The sequence below is a fragment of the Oryzias latipes genome, chromosome 12 (assembly GCF_053564925.1).
Source record: "Oryzias latipes strain Hd-rR chromosome 12, Olatipes_Hd-rR_3.1".
Taxonomy (NCBI): Eukaryota; Metazoa; Chordata; class Actinopteri; order Beloniformes; family Adrianichthyidae; genus Oryzias; species Oryzias latipes.
This window is the reverse complement of record NC_136248.1, coordinates 31030854-31052703: the sequence shown is the minus strand read 5'-3', so window position 1 is coordinate 31052703 and position 21850 is coordinate 31030854. Positions and strand designations below refer to the sequence as shown.

At 44.7% G+C, this 21850-nt stretch overlaps 1 protein-coding gene and 1 long non-coding RNA gene across 7 annotated transcripts in view; one reads left to right on the top strand and one right to left on the bottom strand.

Moving 5' to 3' along the window:
- Nucleotides 1-2757: 2757 nt before the first annotated feature.
- On the bottom strand, nt 2758-4298 carry LOC105355178 (uncharacterized). The gene is made up of 3 exons (XR_002291280.3): nt 4157-4298; nt 3980-4028; nt 2758-2884 (listed from the first exon to the last, which is right to left on the bottom strand). It is a non-coding gene; the product is annotated as an uncharacterized LOC105355178 (long non-coding RNA).
- A 799-nt stretch (nt 4299-5097) lies between these two features.
- mef2ca (myocyte enhancer factor 2ca) overlaps nt 5098-21850 on the top strand; it is a 30135-nt gene continuing 13382 nt past the window's right edge. For 4 of the 6 annotated variants that reach the window (XM_078956096.1, XM_078956095.1, XM_078956097.1 and 1 more), the window contains exons 1-4: nt 5098-5282; nt 7491-7610; nt 17171-17355; nt 20641-20844. In XM_078956096.1, the coding sequence (XP_078812222.1) occupies nt 17302-17355; nt 20641-20844 (258 nt within the window). In that variant the 5' untranslated portion in view covers nt 5098-5282; nt 7491-7610; nt 17171-17301. Of the gene's footprint in view, nt 5283-7490; nt 7611-7742; nt 7920-17170; nt 17356-20640; nt 20845-21850 lie in introns of all 6 variants that reach the window. The other 2 variants (XM_023960549.2, XM_023960546.2) reach the window with 1 other exon arrangement.

The window sequence follows — 21850 nt, the reverse complement described above, 5'->3', positions numbered from 1 at the left end:
ATTATGGGATGTCCACAGGACCTATGGCTTATTATTATATTATTACTATGAGAGCCCGCATAGCCAGATGCCCACTTTAGCCAATGTGGGAAACACAGGTGGGGCCATCCCGGGACCGGCAGACAGACCCACTTGGGGTCCACATTTCCTGCCCACTTTTATCCCAACGGGGTGTGAAAGTGTGAAATTCTGTGATTTTTACAATTACGCACAATGTGTAGAAAAAAACAACAACTTTTGTTTGAGTGATGGTCACAAAACAAAGCTTAAGATGAGAAGTGGGGGTGGGGGGTGTCTGTTGCTAGCTATTTTTTATTTTTACTGAAATATTGTGAAAATGTAATACATGAATCGTTGGCTCAACCTGAACAGATAAATATGACCATATTAGGAATGTGGGCGTGGTTAACAAAAAAAACCTCTGTTGCCAAGGAAATCCAAAAGTTTACTTTTACTGATTCTTCTAAAAATGACGTCGACCTGTTCGTCCCCCCCAGACCAACAAAAAATAAAATGGTTGCTATGGAGATAAAGCCAACAGGAAAGCCACCAGGGTGGGGGTGGGGAGGGCAAGTTGACTACACAACGCCGCTTTCGGCTTCAATTTAACTTTAAGTCTTAAGTTTCTCTGCTGTCTTCTTAAAAAAATGCGAGTTCAAGTAAAAAACAATAGATATGGAGTTTTTATTGAAAAACGTTCTTACAAGCCCTCTAATAGAAAACCAATGTAGAGTGAACCTCCCCTTTGTCTGGGATAGGCTCCAGCAACCACAGGTTTAGAAGACGGATTCATCGTTGTTTTAAACAAAATGATGCAAATCTTCACATTTCATGTCATTGTTAAACTGCTTGAAAAATCATGAATGTAGCGACGTCGACAGAGAAGAGTATTTCTATCATCCTCTTCTTCAAATCTTCATCAGCAGTTTTAAGGCCGAACTCCTTTTTTGGAGTTTGGAGATCTTCTGCTGCGACAGGCGGTTTGCATTTGTCCACGCCGATGAAGAAATGCGCCACCGAGGGTTTCGTCGTGTTTCTGCCGCACGGGTGAAACCAGAGTCCAGGCGGCGCTGTGGCCTCTGACCCCCCCTGTGACCTCGACTTTTGTGACCTCTGAGCCTAACTGGCCTTTAAATGATCTGTTTCCTTGTTTCTACATTGGATCCATCATCTTCAGGCTGATCAGTGAAGTTGTCCCTTCATACTGGGTGGGGTCGTTCCTGTGGGGGCTCCTGGTTCTGGATCTTAAATCCCAGAGACAAACACTGTTCAGTTAAAAGTTTATTTTATTCTTTTCACCTCCTTCTGTTTGTTCTTCTCCTCCTTTTGCCACCTCCTTCCTCCAAAACTGCTTTTGGACCTTCAAAATGTTCCGAGGAAATCAGAAAAGTAAAATAAAAAACAGAAAAACTGGAGTTCCATCTACAAACATGGAGCTCGGACACTCTTAGTCCGGACAGGGACAGAACCGACCTCCAGCCTCCGACACCAAACCTCCACATTCTGCTCCAGAGGTGGAGGCGAACCCGACGATTCCTGCAGTTCCTGAAGTGACCACTGGAGGCAGGTTACTTCAGTGTTCAAATCCCCCCAAAAAGTATGTTTTACAGCTTTATTTTTTATTCTTGACGATCGTGTGTGGGGGGGGGGTGTCACTCAGTTCAGATTTGACTTGCGCTCAAACATCTGGATAAGTGGGAGGAGCTTCATTGATTCACAGGTGGGTGCACCATTGACTCAAGCCAACTTTTTTTTAAGCCCACCCAAATGACCATTTAAGACAAATTGTTGAGGTGGGCGGAGCAAAGTCAATGTGCCCCTCCTACTTTTCCTGCTGAGATCATTCTCCAGTCTTCCTGTGATCCAGACCTCCTCCTGCCTCCTTCAAATGCTGTCATTTAGGGTTTTTTCCTGTTTTTGGAAGGTGTTCTTCGTCTGGTTTGAGCCACACCTCCTCCAGTCAGACATGATCTGCTTTTGGTCTTCACAGAAACCAATGCAGCCGTCTGTTTCCACGTTTTCCCGCACCAACGGTGACCTTGTTTTGTGCGAGCGGAGACGGTGAACAGGAGGGAGAAGGTCTGCGAGGACGTCAGACGGACACGGGGCAGGAATGCTGGACGGCATGCCCGGCAGCTGGGGGAGGATGGGTTGGTTTACACGCGCTCATGGCTTTCATAGTAACTGGATCCCTCAGACATCCCAGCTTCAAACGGCTTCTCCAAAACACAAAACGCAGAAAACGCTGCGCGCTCCTTCGCCGTCCTCCAAGGGCCGGAGGTTTTGCTTTGGCAGGAACCAAAGATGGCCGCTTCTCATGAGAGAAGGATTTTAATCCTGCAGATGAGGGTCAGGAGGAGGCGGCGGTTCCAGAAAGGATCATTTCTGTGCTTCTTTGTGTTTCTGCATCTCTTCAGCTGTCAGAGAACTTTGAATTCTAGAAAAGGACAGAAAGTTGGGATCCAATGTCTCATCGAGTCCAGAAGTCAATAAAACAGGAAAGCAAAGATTCAGAGAAACCGAAACGTTTCAGCCTCTGGAAGCGTCAAAGGCGGGCGCCGGTCCCAACAGAGGCCTCTAACAACCCAGTGGGGTTTTCTGAATCCACACCAACCTTTAAGGAACAGCTGATGATTATTTCATCAAAATCTAAAGTCTGGATTTTTCCTGCCGGGCATGAATGTCAAAGTCCCAACTTTAATGTTTGGATGCGGCAGCAGGCTCGAGAGCTGCTCCTTCAGCAAAAACAAAAAACAAAAAAGAAGGCTCCGTAACCAGAAGGGAAAGAAGACCAGCTGATCCTGCTGGTCATGTGACCGTCAGGTGTGCAGAAGGAAGCGTTTTGGTAAACTTTAAAGCAGTGTCGCACGCAACCACCGGAATGCTGCGTAAAGAGTAAAAAACAGAACCCTGTAAATGTCACAGTGAACTGAATCATTAACACAAAGATGCAAACAGGAAAATAAGTGAAATCTGGGAGAATCTATGCTTTCCAATTCTACCTTAAAGGGCCTCTATCCTCCTTTTCTGAAGCCTTCAGATAAAACTATATCCATATGATAATATATTACCTTTGGTACACTAAAGAACACATTTTTGATGAAAGGAGCTATGTTCACATTTCATTTTCCTACCAGGAAGTAAAAAGACTCGATCTCCCTTTTGCTCCGCCCATTTCATGACGTCAACAGCAGCGTTTCTCCCACAAAAACAAACATCCAAACTTTTGCAAAGATGGGTGTATATGTTGTTCAAATAAAATTAAATCGCTTTAGCCGATCGCCGCTAGCGACAGCTAGAAAGTGGGCGTGTCTGTTAGCCTGGGGGAGGGGCTGGAAGCGCAAACACTTCCTGGAAGGGGCAGTTCATCACTTTGTGATGTCACAATGTGAAAACCCGCTCGTTTTACTGGGTTGGGATTGGCTGGTGCTCAAAGAGCAGGTTTTTAGAGGACTACTCAGAAATGAATGGATCAAAATACCACTTTGGGGTTGTTTATGTGAGGAATGAACAATAAAATACACATTAAAAGCTCCAAAAGTTGATTTTGGAGGATATAGGACCTTTACATGAATTCTGATCAAATCAAACTTCCTAAAGGAGCTTGGAAAGTTCTGGAGAACCATCGTAACCCCAGAAATGATCTGGACTCTTTCTTATGCAGGTTGACCTTAAAAACTGTAAAACGATCAGAAAGAGTGAAACCTTCAGACTTTCTGACCAACCTGTCTTCTTCACTCAGACTGAAGAACAAACGACCAAAGTCTGTATTTTTTCACCCCCCCCCCATCTTTTGTTTTCTGTATGTCACAGTGTTGCAGACAGGAGCTCTCGCAGCTCGCTGGAGGGGCGTGGCATGTGGTCACAGACTGGACGGGGGGTAAACGAGGAGTTTTCCAAACGTGTCTATTAATCCGTCCATCCGTCCGTCTGTCTAACATCCGATTCTGGACTTATTTTCATTTGGTTTCATGCTTACAAAAGGTCTCCCAACGGCACCTCCACTCCTCCGTCTTGAAGTCCCGTATCTACAAAAGAACCAACAGAAAAAGAGAAAAAATTTTGAATAGTTTTCTTAAAGTCTGAGTTTAAAACATCTCTGATTAAAATCATGTTTTTGTTGTTTATAGCATTTTTTTGATGATGGAGGACATACATAAAGAAATGTAGGAAAACACATTTCTGAGTATTTCTACATCCACATCATGAATCAGGAGCCGACGAAAAGATGTGGTTTGATGAAGATCGTAGAAAATGCGCTGGTCGGGTCCACAAACTCCATCCTGAAGCATCCGCTTACAGACAAACGGATCCATGAACGTCTTTGTTTCCCTTTGCTCGTATTCAGCTCGCCCCTCACACCGCCAGGGTCAGGTTAGGTTGGAGGTGTGAGTGGCTGTTAGCCAGCGGGACAGAATGTAAATAGAGAGCTCTCAGCAATGCAGAGCCAAAGATGGGGTTGCTCCGCCCCTACGGTTCCACTCACAACTCGGAGGAGAACTCCTAATGAACTCCTGGCGCTCTGCAGAAACTATGTTCTAGAAAATGTTGGAGGTTCCGTGACGTCACACCCGGGTTGAATGAGGACACGATGGAGATCAGCGTATACAGAACCGTGTGTCCCTCAGATCTGTCTGCCTCTACATGCAGTACATGGTTTCCATGGTAACTCCAAGGACCAGAACTCCCCAGAACCTGGATTTCTTTGGGAACCTGCCGCCGGGCGCCATTTCCCGGGCTTGACAGCTGATGCTCACTGCTCTGAGATCTGGGACAGGTTCAATTCCCTCCCTTCAGCTGCGTTTAATGTGTAGAGCTGGTGGCCTGCGGGACAGTAATCCCGGGTTCTCGCGCTGGGACCCTCGGAGGGGGGGGGGGGGCCCTGAGTGTCAGCAACACATTTTCTCTGCTGCAGCATCGGTGACACCTCCCTGCTAAATATACGGCGAGCGGCAGCGACAGGTGACGCCGCTCCTCCGCAGACGTGCGCTCTGGCAGAACGAACACGGGAGGTCACGGGGTGTGCGAGTGTGCGACGCAGGGAGGCGGAGCCTCAGTGTGGGGAGCTGCAGCTGCTCAGTCTGAGAGCTCAGATCCAAACGCTGCCCGGCTCTGGGTGCCCTCTGCTTTAAGCCAGCTGGTCTGGCTTAACTGTGCTTCTGCCATTCAATCTTTATTTTTCTTTGGTTTTGTGAAACTTGTTCTTGTTTGATACAAGACCTGAACGAGCAAACCCACAGCTGGAGCTGCTGGGGATCCTTCCAGGTGAAGAGAAAGCGCAGGTGAGTAAAACCAGAGAAATTAAGACCTTCAGGGGGAATATTTATGGGGGGGGGGAAAATCCAAAAATTTGTTTTTCAAAAGCTAAAGAATGTGCAGGAATGTGCAAATGATTTCAACCACTAGGGGGCAGCAGAAAGGACCAGGTCCGTGAGTTGACCTCCATGGTTAACCTGCAGCAGTGGAGCATCACCACGATAAAAACTTTATTTTAAAGTTTTTATAGGATTTAACAGTCTTGGTGACATTTTACTTTGAAGTTTCGTTTTTCCTTTGCAGTTTAATTTGAGTTTTCATCTTAATTTAGATGAATCTGAAATTATTTTTAAATTACAGTACTGAAACTCACTGGTTCACACGGTAAAGTAAATACTTACTGAGATATTTAAAGGGAAGGATTTAAAAGAGAAACAGATGTAAAAACTATTTTCTAATGAATAAATATCTCAGTTAAAAACTATATATTTTTTAACATACTTTTAGGCTGGACTTTAGCCCTGATAAATCGCGCTTCTGAGTTGATCAACTCCCTTTAAATTGTGACTCAATACTGGCCTCTACTGGTGAGTTGCTGAATTGAAGCCCTTCAGGAAATTGACGTAAAAAACAACATTTGTGTTGTTGTGCTAAAAAAAAACATTATTTTGGCTACAAACTCCAGACAATGACAGTAAAAATAGTTTTTTCATGATAACCAATCCTGGTTTAAAATGAGATTAACTCCGCCCACAAATAACACAACATTCTGATGAAGAAAAGTAATTCACAAAAACTGAGGTCATTTTTTAAAAAGTTGTTGCCTGATTTCTTAAAGGAATCTCACATGCAGTCTTTTGATTAGTGCTTTAAAATGCAAAAACTGTGATTGTAAAGTTCAAACACATTAAACAAAGTAAATGGAGACATAAAAGCAGAAAGATGGAAACATCACATTTTAATTTACATTTATTAGTTAAAATCATCTTTACTTCAGTTTTTGTCTTAGAAACCAGTGAGGATATTTTTTGTCTGAATGAGCCCAAATGATCCTCCTCAGTCCTGATATTTGCAAACATTTACATTTTTTTTGTATTCGATGTAAATCGACTGGAGCTGGAAGTCAGAAAATCATCAACACTTTCAACTGTTTTTAAAGCTAAACAGTGATTTTCTGGACATAAATTCGGGTGTCAAAAGGTTAAAACGTGGACTTAATTGACTAAAAGATGTGAAACAGCGTCGGGAAGGTTTTGGTGAACAGAGTTCGGGCCGAGCTAAATGTTTGTTCTTTAGACTGGTTCTGCACATTTTCACATCTTTCTTAAGACTTTTTGCTTTATTTAGAGTTCTAGGTTTCTGTAAAGCTAATAAAGGCATTATACTTAATGTTTAACATGTGAAGTCAACTTTCCAGTGTTTTATTGAATTCCTTTGTTTGTAGAGTTATCAGAAACTGATTGATGCGGCTGTTTTCCAATCCCACCCATTTTATTAGCAGGTTTCTCCTTAACTTTTCCCTTAGCTGCTGTCTTGGAGCCGTAAACTGGACATTTACATACATTTTATCTGATGTGGTTAAAATCATAGAGTTGTTTTATCAAATCTGTTTAATTATATTTTATCATACATGTTCATATGAAAATTTTGTGATTTCAGGGGTTGAACTATGAATGTATAAATGAATTATTAATATACACAAACTTGTGCCACAGCAGAGAAACTGTAACAGATTACATTCACTTTTTTGGATAGAAATTGTATCCTATTGTTTTAATTTGAGGAAAAGTAGTTACACTGGGCGGCATCCTGATTACTATTTTTTGCATGTAGCGTTTGTATAACCTTTATTGAAACAAAAGGCTGAAATTTATTAAAGTAAATTTGAGTTTACAAGAATTTTTATTTGACTTGGTGTGATGTTTTTTCTGAGAGTTTTATGAATAACATGAAGTTTAAGATGACAAATTAGACATATTCAAAGTGCTACTCAGAACTTTAGCAGTAGTATTGGTAGCTTTTAATACTTAAACTTGAGTATTAAAGTTGGCTCCATTGGGGTCCTATAGACTCGGTGCAGTTCCTGGTCTTTGCGCTGGGTGGCAGCAGAGAGCCGGGATCCTGTTTAAGTGTAGAAATGACCACAAATAAAGTTTTCCAAAGTTTTATTTGATTCTCTCGTTTGTTTAAATTGTACTTTCGGTGCGTGCGTGTGCACGTGTGCTCGCCTCCAGGTGCTTACTGACGAGGCCGGGAGGCGCGCGGGGTCCGTGGTCACGTTCTCGGATGGACTGAGCTGAACCACCGGAGCCACGCGGCGGCGGAACGCGAGGGTGTGCGGGACTGAGCGGGAGGTAAGCTTCCGCGCGCTTGGTGGGTGTGTGTGCGTGTGTGACCGTCTGCGCACGCGTGAGTGCGGGGTTTGACAGATAAACAACCGGAAAGGAAGCCTCTTTCTGTACGTGCGGCGCTTCCTTCCCCTGCAGACGGCTCAGTCACGAGCGGCAGCTCACTTCCTCGCGGGTCCGGTGTTGGTCGGGAGTTCAGATCCAGGATTTTTCCGCGCGGGTTTCCCGCTGAATCCTCTGGAAACACGCAGGGCGTTTTCCTTGTTCGGGTCGGCGGTGAAGCGCGAGGACCTGAAGGGTTTCTGTCATCTTCTGGTAAGAAAAGTTTAGGAAAAGTTTTTTAAAAAAAGAAAGAAAATAATTTGGGTTGCAGGGCCGCACGGACGGGTGCGGGGGTCCGGGGCTGTCGTTCATGTCGGCCCCCTCTAATCCACCTTTTAAATCCGAGCTTAAATATACTAAGCCGTAAAAATATTTTAAATACTCGATTTTCTGTCCAAAACAAATTTAATTGACGTTTAAAGGATTCATGTCTTAGTTAAATGATTCAGAAATCAGAACTAAAATATTTTTTGTCTTATATAGAACCCAGAAAACCAAGAAGCTTTTTTGAATTGAGAAAGGAAGCTGGCAGATTATTTTACCTCATATTGGAGGATTTCCTTTAAAAAATATTTACATAAAATATTAGCAACAAATTTGTTATAAATAACAATTAAGCAGAAAATAACTTTTAAATGCAGGTTTTTCTTTCAGCACTAAATGTCTTTTTGGTTTAATAATGAAGGATTGTTAAATGTCAAACATTCAAATGTTTCCAGCAGACTAACATGTTAATGTTCATTTAAATACATAAACTTTCCGCTGAAAAAAACCAAAACAAGTTCTCCGGCAAAACCAACCCAAATAAATTTGAAAGGAAATCTTTATTAGCTGGACTTGTGTTCATGGAACAGGAAGGGAAACGTTTCTATATCTGCCAGTAATTTCAGAGATAAAACTAAACAAGGAGACGTGTAGCTAAACTTTAAATCTAAAACTACTATAACTGTTTCTGCGTCTTTTCTTTGTGATCATTGAACAAACGTTTGAAAACATTTCTGAATTAAAAACGTTCTTACTTTACGAGTAAGTTTCTCATCGACCAAAATTAAAAACTTCTTGTTGAAGTAAAAAAAAAAAAAATCAACCAGAGCGTGAAAGTGTTTCAGAGCGGCTAAAGCTAAATTGTTGCATCGTTTATGGCGACTATTTCTACGAAGAAATTATTTTAAATTTACAACCTGAAAGTTGCTGCAACTAAATTTTTGCCATAAGTAAAATTCGACACTTTGTTGCGATCACAAGCGATTTTAGATACTTTCAATCCCAACAGCTTTTATACCTTTTTTCTTTTTTTTTCAAATATAAACCAAACATTTTTCTGTCCACGCAAACAAACAGTTTTTACTTGAGTAAATAGGAAAAGGTTGATTGTAACGCCGCTGCGATCTCTTGTGTTAGTGTAAAATATACAAAACTTTAGACACATTTGTAAAAATAAAGTGTGATTATTCTTTTTTGCAATAGGTTTTTTCTAAAGGGAAAAAACAAAAAATTCTCAAGAAAACATTGATTTCAGAAAATGTCTGTATAATTTCGGTAATTTGCTAAATGCAAATTACAAAATGGAAAAAGTCATAAGTGGTTTAATTCTTGCATTAGCGTTTTACCAAAAGGAAAACAATCAACATTTTCTAACAAAAAAAAAAAAGTTTCAATTTTTTTTTTGTACCTTTTTGCCAGTTTTCTTAATAAATCGCATTTAATTATTGTGTTTTCTGAAAGGGAAAAATGTCGATTTCAGAGGTTTTTTCGTACATTTTGGCTAATATATCAAATGCTTCACGTTTCGTTTTTGCGTGAACTTTTTTTCAAAGTGGAAAAACCAAAAATCTCTAAAAACGTCGATTTCAGAGGTTTTTTCGTACATTTTGTGCTTGGAGTTCTGAGACTTTCCACAGTATTTAGTGTTTTTTTTTCCCCTGAGTTCTTTGCTCTGGAACAAAAACCTGAAAGACCAAAAATACAAAATAGTTTCTGATTCTTTCCTTCACTGCGGAGAAGCCGCCTCTTTGTTGACATCCGTTCATTGCGCATTCGGAGCGCCGGAACCGGTTCTTATTTTAGAACCGATCCAGCAGTTTTTTCATATTTCCAGCCTTGTAAAGTCGGTGAGGTATCAAACCCTTCAGCGGAGCATGTGCTTCAGCGTCTGTGCCACAGAGTGACTCACTGGCTGCTTATAGGGGGCTGGGGGTTGTCCCGGACCAAACCACATGAAGGAGATCCTGTTGCCTCCCAGGTCTCCATCTGGGACCTCATGAGGGGCCTGAACCTGTAATTTCCTGAACGGTTCTGTTGGAGCTGAAGTGTGGACGCGTGGCGTGACGCCTGGTTTCATTCAGCAGCCATTCACTTCCTGCCAACTCAAAAAACAACAAACACAGGTTTGGAAAGCGGCTGTCAACTTTTCCAGGTTCCACCAGGAACTTCCAGGAGCTTCCATCAAAGACCTGGAACTTCTTTTGGAACCTGAAGGAGAAAAACTGCCTGAACGTTTGGATTCCTGGTCTCCTTTGTTTGGTTTTTACGTAGGATTTTTTTGTAAGGACAGGTTTTATCCCCAAAAAAAAGCTGGTTTTGGTGAAGCCGATGTGAATTCATTGTGTGGTTATCAGGCGTTCCTAACAGCAGAACCAACATTTCATACTGATTACATCCATGAATTAAAAACACAATATTTACATTTTTAAATTATAAACAAGTAGAAAAAAATAATGCAGTTATGGCCTCTTTTGGCTTCCGTAGTTCTCTGTACTTTAAAGCCTGGTCTTGAACCTTTTTCAGGCCACAGACCGTGTAAATGTCAGACAGTATTTTCACAGACCGGCCTGCACTCGGCTGACTTTTTCCTTTTTTTCTTTATCTTCCATATTCTGTTGACTTTTGGGGGTAAAGCTTATCTTCATCTGTAAAATACCTGCAGCTGCTAAAAACTTTCTTTTTACTCTAGATTTTGTGTAGGAACCATTAAAATGTGATTATACAAGCTATGAAATCAGAGGCCAACTTCAGCCTCCTGTGACTTTTAAGGCGAAACCAAAAAGAGAGATTTTGATGAGATTGAGATGTGGAGAGATTTTCAAAATAAAACTTCCTTCAGAATCGATTAGAAATGAAATGGAAAAAAAAGTGTAGTTCCTGTTATTGGACCGGTTCGGATCCATGGCCTGGTGGTTAAAACCACAGGTTTTACGGGATTTTTATTTTTGTTGAATATTTATTTTATTTTAATGAACATTTATTATCTCAACAACTTTTCTGAGGCTTTCATTTTCAAAACATTTGTGTTTATAGCATTAATATTATGTATTAAATGCATTTTTTAAATTAAAATTTTACATTACTGTTAAACGTTGTGTAAAATCCTGCTGAATGAATGACAGGCAGGTTATCGCACAACGTTTGCACTCATTCATACCAGTGAAGGCATCACGCCGTCCTGATGGATGATGAGACATTACACGTGTCCTCAACGATGAGGTCTTGGCGGCGTGTTTGGGTGAGTCAGACACAACCAGAGGCTGAGGCAGCAGAGACACCGACGGTGATTCAAGCTGCTGTGTTGAAGGCCACTCCCCCCCCCCGCTGCGTCTTATTGGACAAACACACCTGATCCGGCGGGACAGAAGCATTGAAGGTCCTGGGACACGTGGAGGACATGTTTTCACTATGAAAGCTTGTTGTGGGAGGGATTTAAAGATCAGACACCCCAACAAAGATCCCTGAGGAACTCCTGATGATCCGTTTTGCTTTGCTTTTACCTGCCGGATGTGTTTTGGTCTAAAACGTTGAGATTCAAACGTCTTTCAGGTCAAAAAGACGCTCTGGAGCAGAAGAACGGATGTCTAAACTGATGTTTGGGGAGCATGAAAGAGCTGAAACCGCTCAGGTTTCCTTCGATGAGGCGACGGATTCCCTTAAGTCTGAAAGTCTGATCCGGCCTGTTGCAAAGATCACCGGATTCGGTTTCACGAGACGAGACTGAGGAGGCTCTCGTAGCCAGAATCCGAGGACCCCTGCAGCTGTCGCGGCCACATTTAGCTTCGACCTGCAGAACCTGACCCGTCCTGGACTCCACTGTTGTCAGAAGGATCCCGTTGGGTTTGAACCGTTAACGAGCTTATGGGATGCGCCTGACAGGCTTCCAGTGGTCTCTGATGTTCCTCTCCACAAAGACGCAGCGGACCCCCTTTGGACCATGCGACCCGAGGGAGATCATGACGGTGCTCCTGGTTGGATTTCTCCACAACGACCCACTCTGGACCGTCTTTGGAGCTCCAGGTTGTTTCCGTTCGCCTCCCGCTGTAAATCTGCTGGTTTGTACCTTCTGTGAAGATGGTCTTGACGTTAAGTTTCCGTTAAAATCGTCTTCCTCTGCTCACCTGAATGGCTTCAGTGGCCACCAGACGGATGTCAGGACGCCGTGACTCGACTTCAAGACGTCATCTGGACGCACGGGAACCTTCGTTTCTCTGAAGATGCAACACGGTTCTTCTGTTTTACCGTTAAAAGGGCCTGAATGTAAATGCTGTATGGCGCTGTTCTGGGCCTGGGGCTGTTCTGGACCCGGGGCTGTTCTGGACCCGGGGTTCTGCATGGTCCCAGAATTCACTACGAGCTAGACGCCAGCCCATACCCATTGGGAGCACTGCAAACCTTTCACCACGTGGGGCAGGCAAGCTGGGAACCAAACCTGCAACCTTCCGATCAGAGGTCAACCGCTCCACCTCTCCACCAACGTCGCCCTGCCTCCCGAACGACTTTTCATTTGGAGGAACATCTGAGCCTTCCCAGCTGTCCTTCCATGACTCCCCCCTTGACCCTCCAAACCCCCAGCAGCCTCTGCTCTGCCGCGGCCCCAAACCGCCGCCGCTGCCGCCGTGGTGGTTTCATTTCAGTGAAGTTAGAGTGAGACGGCTGATTTCCATCTCTTCCTCTGATTCTGTCGTCTGGCAGTTTCGGGTAAAAAGTTCACTTTTATTTTTGGAGGCTTCTGTTTGGCGTGCTCCATAAATAGCAGCGCGGGTGGCGCGGGCGGGGCGGGGCGTACGGGACTCGCTGGAGATCTGCCATCCTCCTGGAGGAGATCAAACTCCACATTAAATAACATCCAGGCTGACTTTTATTGTTTCAGACACTCTTCCTGCAGCGTGCCGGGCGCGCACGTCTCTAATTTTACTCGCCGTTGTGGTGTCGTCCCGCAGAGAGGACTGGAAGGCGGCGTGACTCACACGTCTCATCTCCGTGTGGCTACCGAGCTTCTCGACCTGCGACGTCACGCCGCCGCAGGTCTTCTGTTCTGCGGGGCCGTCTGAGGAGCTCCGCCTCCGCGGTAGAGGATGTTTGCAGAAATCAGGAGTGAAGCGTCTGCTGCGGTGATAAATGCCTTCATTGTTTTCACAGAAGAGAATGAAAGTAGATCAGAGCGAACTGCAGGCCGTTGAAACGTTTTTCTGTTTGATACGTCGTCAAAAAAGGAACTTTCTGGAAAAGAAAAGCCATGGATTTTTGGACAGATGTTTAGTTTGGAAACCGTCACTTTGATTTCTTTTCGATCCTGCAGTTTTTTCTTTCTACACAATGTAAACGTGTGGACCACCCAGAAACCCCCCAAAACATTCAAACATGTGACTCTGTTAAAACCAAAAATGGTGAAGAGTCTTTATTTCTGAAGTAACCCTTCAACACAGAAACTTTAGCTCCAGTCTCTACATTCTTTTTCGACGACGTAAAACGTGATTCCAGCGGATTCTGAAGTGGAGAAAAGCAGCTTTACGTTAGAAATGTGATGCATGTCTGTGCCAAACTGATGTGAAAAGACGCCGCGTCACAACCCGTCGTGCAAACGGTCAAAGAGTCACGATAGGTTGGAGAGCGTGTGTTGTTTAGGCGTCGCCGCAGACATCTCAGGTGTTAAAGCAGGGGTCGGGAACCTTTTTGGCCGAGAGAGCCATAAACGCCAAATATTTTTAAATGTAATTTCGAAAGAGCCATACAATAATGTAGTGTCTCTTTCCCACACTGATGCACGGAGACTTAACCTCTTTTAAAGTTCTTTATTCTGGTTACTGTAGACCGCAACAAACGCCATACAACTAATTCATCAACTCCTGAATCTCTCCTGCCGAGACGAGAGAGAGCGTTTCTCCCAACTTTATATTCCCCCCTCCCGCTCCAGCCCCTCCCATTTTCCTTATTCGGCCCATAGCTGAACCCCATTGGTCCAAATTACCTAACAACAGGCTGAGCGACAGAACTGAGAGCCAATCAGATCTCTGCTTGATGCCTTCAATGAACCCCAGAATTTTTAACGCGGCCCGACAGCCAAGTTAAACTCAGTCCGCGACAATATTTTTAAAACTAAATATACAAATGAATGTGTGCATTTGATGTAATTTCAACATTTTTAAAGTACAATAAGTCTGTGGATCCTTTTTAATAACATTGTTATGCTGTTGCTAATAAATGATGAGTATTTCTCGTGGTAGTTTTGTTGATGGTCTAGTCTGGTTGATCCGTGGTGAGTTTCTGCTTCATGCAGGCGTTGAGACTTTAAACGTGATCTTAGGTCTGAATGTTCTGTAGATGTGAGAAAGACTGATCACATGCAGACGGGGAGCCAAACACACACTCACACGCTGCAGTGAGTGACGGGCAGCGGGTTTTACGTTTTTACAATCCCTGCGCGATTCACCTGCTGCCTGTCCCCACAACCCCACCCTCACCCTCTGCTTTCTTCCTCCCAAGAAACTCCCATCCCCGCAACTGCGTGCTCTTTCTCAGAGACGAGAGCGCGCAGTTTTAGGCACGGCAATTCACAGGTTTCCGGGTGGTACAAACTCTGTGAAATAATAGATAATAGTAAACTGATAGTTTTTTCTCCAAGCACCGCTACTACTGCGCGCCTCTGGCATCGCATCGCAACCGAAAAGGACTGGTCTAATGAAAAAAAGTAAAATTAAAGATTTGTCTGCGAGCCACATGTGACCATCAAAAGAGCCATATATGGCTCGCGAGCCATAGGTTCCCGACCCCTGTGTTAAAGGGTTAACTGAATAAAGTTTGGAAGTTATATTCTTCAATTAATCGTCTGGTTCTTTCCCCGTCTGACGCTGAAACTTTTATTTACAAACAAACTGTTTTAAACTATTTTTACACTTAAAAGTATTGCTGCAGAACTTCAAATCCTTTATACCATGTGACCTAAGCCACTCCCATTTTTTACCCTGAACAAAAATGACGGAAAATACTTTTAGGTTTTTGCTAAACTTGATAAATGAGCACCCTACCACTATAAAATGTGAAGTCTGTCTAACGCTTTGATGGTTGGACGTGGGGGTCATCAGGCTCCACCTACTTTCATTGAGGCGTCTGATTGGTCAGTTTGGTAATTGAAAAACAGAAAAAAATATTTAAAAAAATTAGGATGATCAAGAACAGGTTAAAAAAAGGCATCAGATCAAGAATGTTTATTCGGACCAGTTCGGACCCTGGCATTCCTGTTTGGAACCCCAGGGGGAGGAGTCACTCAGTCCAGTTCTCTTATACAGTCAACGGTTTACAAACTAAGGAGTTTTATAGCAGCAGACAAGTCCACACTGCGCACACTTCTTTTATAAATTAAGAAAAGGAAGGGTCTATTCAGACTGGACACATTTGGTTTCCTTAAAGTGAACCAGAGTTTGTTTCTCAAACTGTCAGTCTGCAAAAAAACCCAAGCAGAACCTGGTCCGGGACCAGAAACCGGTCTCTGACCCGTCTTTGGAGGTGGTCTCAATCAGACAGCGCCCCGGTTTCCTCGGTTTGAAGAAGATCCATGATCTGAACAACTAGACCAAAACGGCCACGGTTGGAATCTGGATCAAGGCTGGAATCTGGATCTAAACTGGAATCTGGATCTAAACTGGAATCTGGATCTAAACTGGAATCTGGATCTAAACTGTTCGGCTGGACAGCTCTGATGTTGCTCGCCATTTTGGTTGCACCGCTCCTGTTAGGTTGGGGGTGTGAAGGGCTGTAAGCTAGTGGGAGAGCTCTCAGCAGTAAGGGAGGGGAAGGGGGGTGGGGTTTCTTTTTGCCAACAGTCCCGCCCACAACTCAGAGGGGAATTTCTACTGATCTCCTGCCGCTCTGCAGGAACTAGGTCCTAGAAAACGACACAGGTTCATTTATTTTGGCTAAAAGCGGCATCACTAAAAGACCACTGGGGACGCTTTGGAAACAGATCAGAGGACGATCGGAGCGGGACTTAAAGATTTAAAAGATCCCAACATCCCATGGCTGGTGAGGGATTCCTCCAAACCGCCTCCCGTGTTGGCGCCGCTCTGTGTTTGCCTGCCTCGCCGCGTGTGAACATCCGTTTAACTCCTCGACCCGGGCTCTTAAGCCGCGCTTCAGGAGGTCACATGGCACACGCACGCTTCATGCACCGCCGCCTCTGCACAGGAGGCTGCGCTTGAGCTCCTCCCCTGCCGCATGGCGCCCGGCTTTAAGCAGAGATCTCATTACCTCCCTCAGGAGATCAGGTCCCTCCACGAAACATTTCTTCTCATCAAGACGTTAAAAGACGTTTTGTCTTTCCATGTTTCGCCTGAAAGGTTTGCAGTTTTTTTGGCTTCAGTTTAAAGTTGACACACTTTTATTGAAAAAGGGGATTTTGTTGTGTTTAGATGTTTATTCACACGGTGAGAAGCACACAATCTGGACTCTTTTCAGAAAAGTTTCTCCAGTAACACAGAAACTGACATGTTATGAGATCCATGCAGCATTAGTGCAAACAGGAATAATCTCAGGAAAGAAGGGATGTTTTATTCCAGATTATTCTGAGAAGCACATGTTTGATGGAAGCCGAACCGGCTGAAGGCCGTGTTGAAGCTGAGGAGGAGTTCCAGGTTTGGAGAAGTAACTTCTGTGGATCTTCAGGAGGATTTCTGTTGTGTTTGGTCATCGTTTGCTGAATGATCTTTGAAGATTATTGACATGGAAGAACCGCGATGTTTGCGGCGTTCTGGGATGTGGTCTGCAAAGGTTCCCGTTTGTGGGCTTTCGGGGTTGAAGTGGAGACCCTGATAAAGTCCAGGTGGTTCCACCAGAGCTTCGGATGCTTTCACGTGTTTTCTGGCTCCGCCCTGATTGGCGAGTCCTTTTTGGCTCCGCCCAGAGAGAGCGGCTGAGAAGAACGTCCAGAGCGGCGTCTGAGCAGATGCAGATGTTTCAGACCGACTGCTTGCTGTCAGTCATTTGCATGCTGACATTCCGGCTTGTTTCACTTCCTCGTCCTCTACCCCCCCAGCAGCAAAGCCGCTTAGTGGGCGTGTTGGGGGCGGAGCCGCCGTGGTGGCGTGCAGACGGCGGTTCTTCTCTGCTCCAGCAGAGATCACTTTGTGTCTTTAATGAAGTTTGAAATCTGCAAACACTAAGAACTGAAGGCTGCTCACCTGATTCTGTCTGTTCCTCCACAGAAACCAGGCGCACGGTTGGGATCCAAAAGCCAAAACCACCTTTGAGGTCCTGGAAGAAGAAAAAACCCCAGAAAGGCCTGAAGAGACGACGCCCGCAGAGAGGAGGAAGACAGACGGAAAAAAGCAGGAAGATGGGGAGGAAAAAGATTCAGATAGCTCGGATAATGGATGAGCGGAACAGACATGTAAGGCAACAAAACTGACCCTTCAAAGTAAAAGCAGCTCGGCCAAACATGAGCCGTTTTTACCCATCAGCCTTAGAGTGTGACGGGAATCAGTCCTATATGATCCCTGATGGTTCTAAAGGTTGATGTTTCCCCATACAGCAGGTGACTAAATTAACTGTACATGAGAACTGGACTGAGTGGCCCCTCCCCCTTGGCATTCCAAACAGGAAGTGGCTCCAAGAAGCCAAAATCCCATAGACGTTTATAGAGAAATAAACTGCTGTTAGTCATCATTCTATTGGTCAGAAGAACCGTTCTGGGTCTGATATCTCTTTTTAACATCTTCTTGATCGTCCTAAGGACGATCGTCCTACTCAATAAAAGTAGGTGGAGCCTGCTGCCCCCTCGTCCAACGATTCATAGATCTCATTTAGCTCGCTTTGAAGTAGACTTCCAACAAGCTCACTCCTGAGTGGTTGCCATAGAAACGTTGACTCATGTTCACACTGCAGGCTGAAATGACCCAATTCCGATTTATTTATTTTTTTTGCCCCTATGCGACCTGTATCTGATCTTTTCATGACAGTCTGAACGACACAGATCCCATCTTTTCAAATGCGACCGCCGTCTGAACGGCCAGGCCACATGAATCCGACCCGTACGTCATTGATACGCTACAAACTTAATTCTGCGTTGAAGAAGGCGGGAACGAGAACATAAACATCAACCATGGCGGACGATGCTGCTGAGACCAGTCAGTGGAAGGGAAGCGAGGTCACCGATTGGGTTCATATTTGGGCTGACAGCTCTATTCAGGCCAAACTCCAGGGCTCTTATCGCAACCGGCCGGTTAAAAAAAAAAAATCCAGCGAAATGGCAGAGCATGGTGTTGAACCTTCCCTGCGATGCCTTTTTTTCTCTCCCTTTCCGACCGTGGTCAGAAGCGCGGGGGACCGAAGGCGGATCCTCGTTCGGGGTCCACTTCCTCGTTCGGACCCTCAGATTCTCCAGAGCGGGTTGATAAAGAGTCCATAGCATTTATTCTGGGGGGAGCCTTCTTTTATTATCGTTCTCCTTCCTCCGTAACACACATGAATGCTCCCCCATTGCCCCCCTCACTCCCTCCTGCACTGCACGTGCTCTCTCCTCTCTCTTACACACACACACACACGCGGGCGCGCGGCCCCAGCACATACACATTCCCATTCCACAACAGTGGGTACAGACGATCCTGGCTCCAATGCCTTCTTAAAATGAGTAGATTGTAATTGTGCTGGCTCCTTTGTGAAAATAAATGTAATAATGCAAAAAGAGCTCTGCTGTTGACAACACTGTTGTTGACATCCATTGTTAACGTTAGCTACTTCCACAAACAAGTGACGTCGTTCACCGTTGAGTACTCTTCTGCGCATGCGGGTCACTTCTGGGTCATTTCACGGTCACACAGGAGATCACAAAAGTTCACCTTTAATTGGAAATTTTAACGGCCTTGCAAAAAAAATCTTATTTTTTTCAAAAAATCGGAATTGAGCATTAAGCCCTGCTGTGTGAACGTAGCCTCAGACACACTCGGACCAATCACTGCTTACTGACGTCGTTTGGCCCCAACATGGCGGGGTAAAAAATTGACTTCAGTCATGGAAGTAGTGTTTAAATTAAAGTTATTCGTGATTCCTGTGTCAATTTACGTAATTTTAACGGGTTCTGTCGCCAAATTTGCAATACGAGACGTACGTGGAACAGTCACGGAACGACACAAATTTGCGTATGCATCTCGCAAAAACCACGCAGAATTGCGTATAAACTACATAAAAATACGTGTAAACTGCGTAATTCCCAACCGACCAAAAATTTTGAACAAACCGAATTCACGTAAAGACCCGTCGGCCAAAACCCTCGACGGACATCTGCGCACGTCGACGAACACAAGAAACAATTATGAATGAGGTGCATCACGCGTGAATCATAAAAGACACGGGGAAAATGTGCGTAGTGGCTGTGTGACATGGTCTTAGTGTCATAAAACAATAAATAATGTTTCCTTCTTAAATTGAGCACGACACGCGTTTGACGCTTTCAGCGACCTTTACAGTTCAGTTTCACTTTCCCTACGATTCGGTTTAGTGGTGCAGCATACGGTTTGATTCTAAACCGAGATTTGTGGCGTCCTGAATGATGTCACACTCACTTGGTCCAGCTCTCAAATCCAGTCAATGGTGGAAGCACAAAGGTCAAAGGTCTTCCACACCCCAAAGGGAATTTTAGGAATTTGGTTTGTTTTTGTCTGAATCAGACTTTTTTACTCGAGTCACGTCAGATCGATGTCGCCTCAACCAATCAGCTTTCACTGATTGACACAGATGGTTTGGTGGACTTCTACGCCGGCTGCCCCCTCCTGACACAACCTGTTGGGGCGGGGGCGGGCACAGGGGGCCCTAGAGTTGATCCAATTCATTACTGTGCTAAAAGCAGAAAAGTACTCTTTGTTATGAAACGATTTCATGTATTCGGGGATTCCAGTGAATACGATTTATGTACAAAACTTATGATTTCTTAATACTGAAACAATTTGGTTGCAATTAGTTATAACTTATTGGATTCTAATCAACCAAAACCAAAACATTTTGGGCCTTAAAGATGAAAAATAGACTTTAAAAGTGATTCTTTGGATGTAAAAGATCCTGAATTTACTCTGATGAGATGTTTTTTGGTCGATTAGAGCGTTTCTTCTGTAACGGCTGCGTTTCTCTCCGCCCTCACCTTCCAAACGTGTGTTTGGGCCACGCCGGTCACTTCTGAGCGCGCTCAGAGACGGACGCTGCGACCACGCCTTTGATTTCACGTGACGCTCATGAGGAGCGGCTGAGTGTGAGTCCACAGTGATGAAGAAGCCGATGGCTCACCGAGACGTGACCGCCGAGGAAGCGTCAGCCGAACACGGATGTGTCAAACGCACACAAACTAAGAAACACACACACACAGACACACACACAGACGTGCACAGCTCCTGTCTGGAGGAGCAGTTCCTCTCTTCCTGTTATGACAGGAAGCATGGGCACATGTGCTTCCTGTCCCGCCACAGTCGGAATGACCCACTGGTTCTTCAAGGGGGGGCTCTGCTGACTTTTAACCCCCCCCCCCCCCCCCCCCCCCCCCCCCCATTCTGGTTGTTTTGATTATCTGATTTCCTGAAGGATTTTATGAAGATGAGAAGTTTCCAGATCTTCGGAGCGGCTGCTGATCTTCTTCTACTTCTCCTCCTGGTCCATAAAAAACCACACCTCACCCCACTTCTCCTTCCAGGTGACGTTCACCAAGCGCAAGTTTGGCCTGATGAAGAAGGCGTACGAGCTGAGCGTGCTGTGCGACTGCGAGATCGCCCTCATCATCTTCAACAGCACCAACAAGCTGTTCCAGTACGCCAGCACCGACATGGACAAGGTTCTGCTCAAGTACACCGAGTACAACGAGCCGCACGAGAGCAGGACCAACTCGGACATCGTGGACGTGAGTCAAACGCAGCTCTGAGGATGCAGACCGGTCCGGGTCCGGGTCCAGGTCCAGAACCTGGACCTGGACCGGAGTAAATGGTTGAATAATTGGTGCTGAAAGTTCTTTGCTGCTTTTCTTCATCGGGTCGTATTTGATTTCTGTCTTATGTTCACCAACATGACATTCAATGAAGACCAAACACATTTAATCGTGTGGCTAAAGGCGAAATACCCCGAAATATTTTTGGTGTCTGTGGTTTTAAGCTCCTCCCTCACGCCGACATGTAGGCGTTTCAGGCACTCTGGTGCGTTCAGGGTCAAAGCGGATTTTTCTCTGAGAGTCTTTACTGAGGGATCGATCGTGTCAGCAGAATGTTTGGGGGGAAATTGAGTTGAATTCAGGGAAAAGTTCAATCAGCTCCTTGGTTTTTCTTGGTTTAGTCTTCATTTTGGGGTGAAGGTCAAACGCTGGCGAGTTCGCCATAAAGACGTGAAACCAAACCGTTTTCTGTTCTCTGAAATCATGAAATGGGACAAAATCCAAACAATATTGTTTGTTGTTACTTTGAGAGTTGTGTTATTTATTCAAACTTAAAGAACAGCACCTTGAAAGCTGATGCAGTGACTCCGCCCCTTACCTGGTAAAATGATTCAAAGGTGTTCGTCTCACACATCAGTGGAACTGAATGCTTTTTTTCTCTCGGTTCCTTTGTTTTTCTGAGAAATTGCTCTGTTTATTTTGGGGCGATGGTCAAATGTCGGTGAATTCGACGTTTTCCAGGTTGTTTTTCCAGAACGTCCTGAAAATGCTGCTCAAGCTGAACTGAAGGAGGAAGGAAGTGATGCTGAAACATGCGGCTGTGGACCAACCTGTCAGATGCAGCAGCTGAAGGAGCCGCTGCATTTCTGCTGCTGCTGCATTTCTGCTGCATTTCTGCTGCTGCTGCATTTCTGCTGCTGCTGCATTTCTGCTGCTGCTGCATATCTGCTGCTGCATTTCTGCTGCTGCAGACGCCGCATTC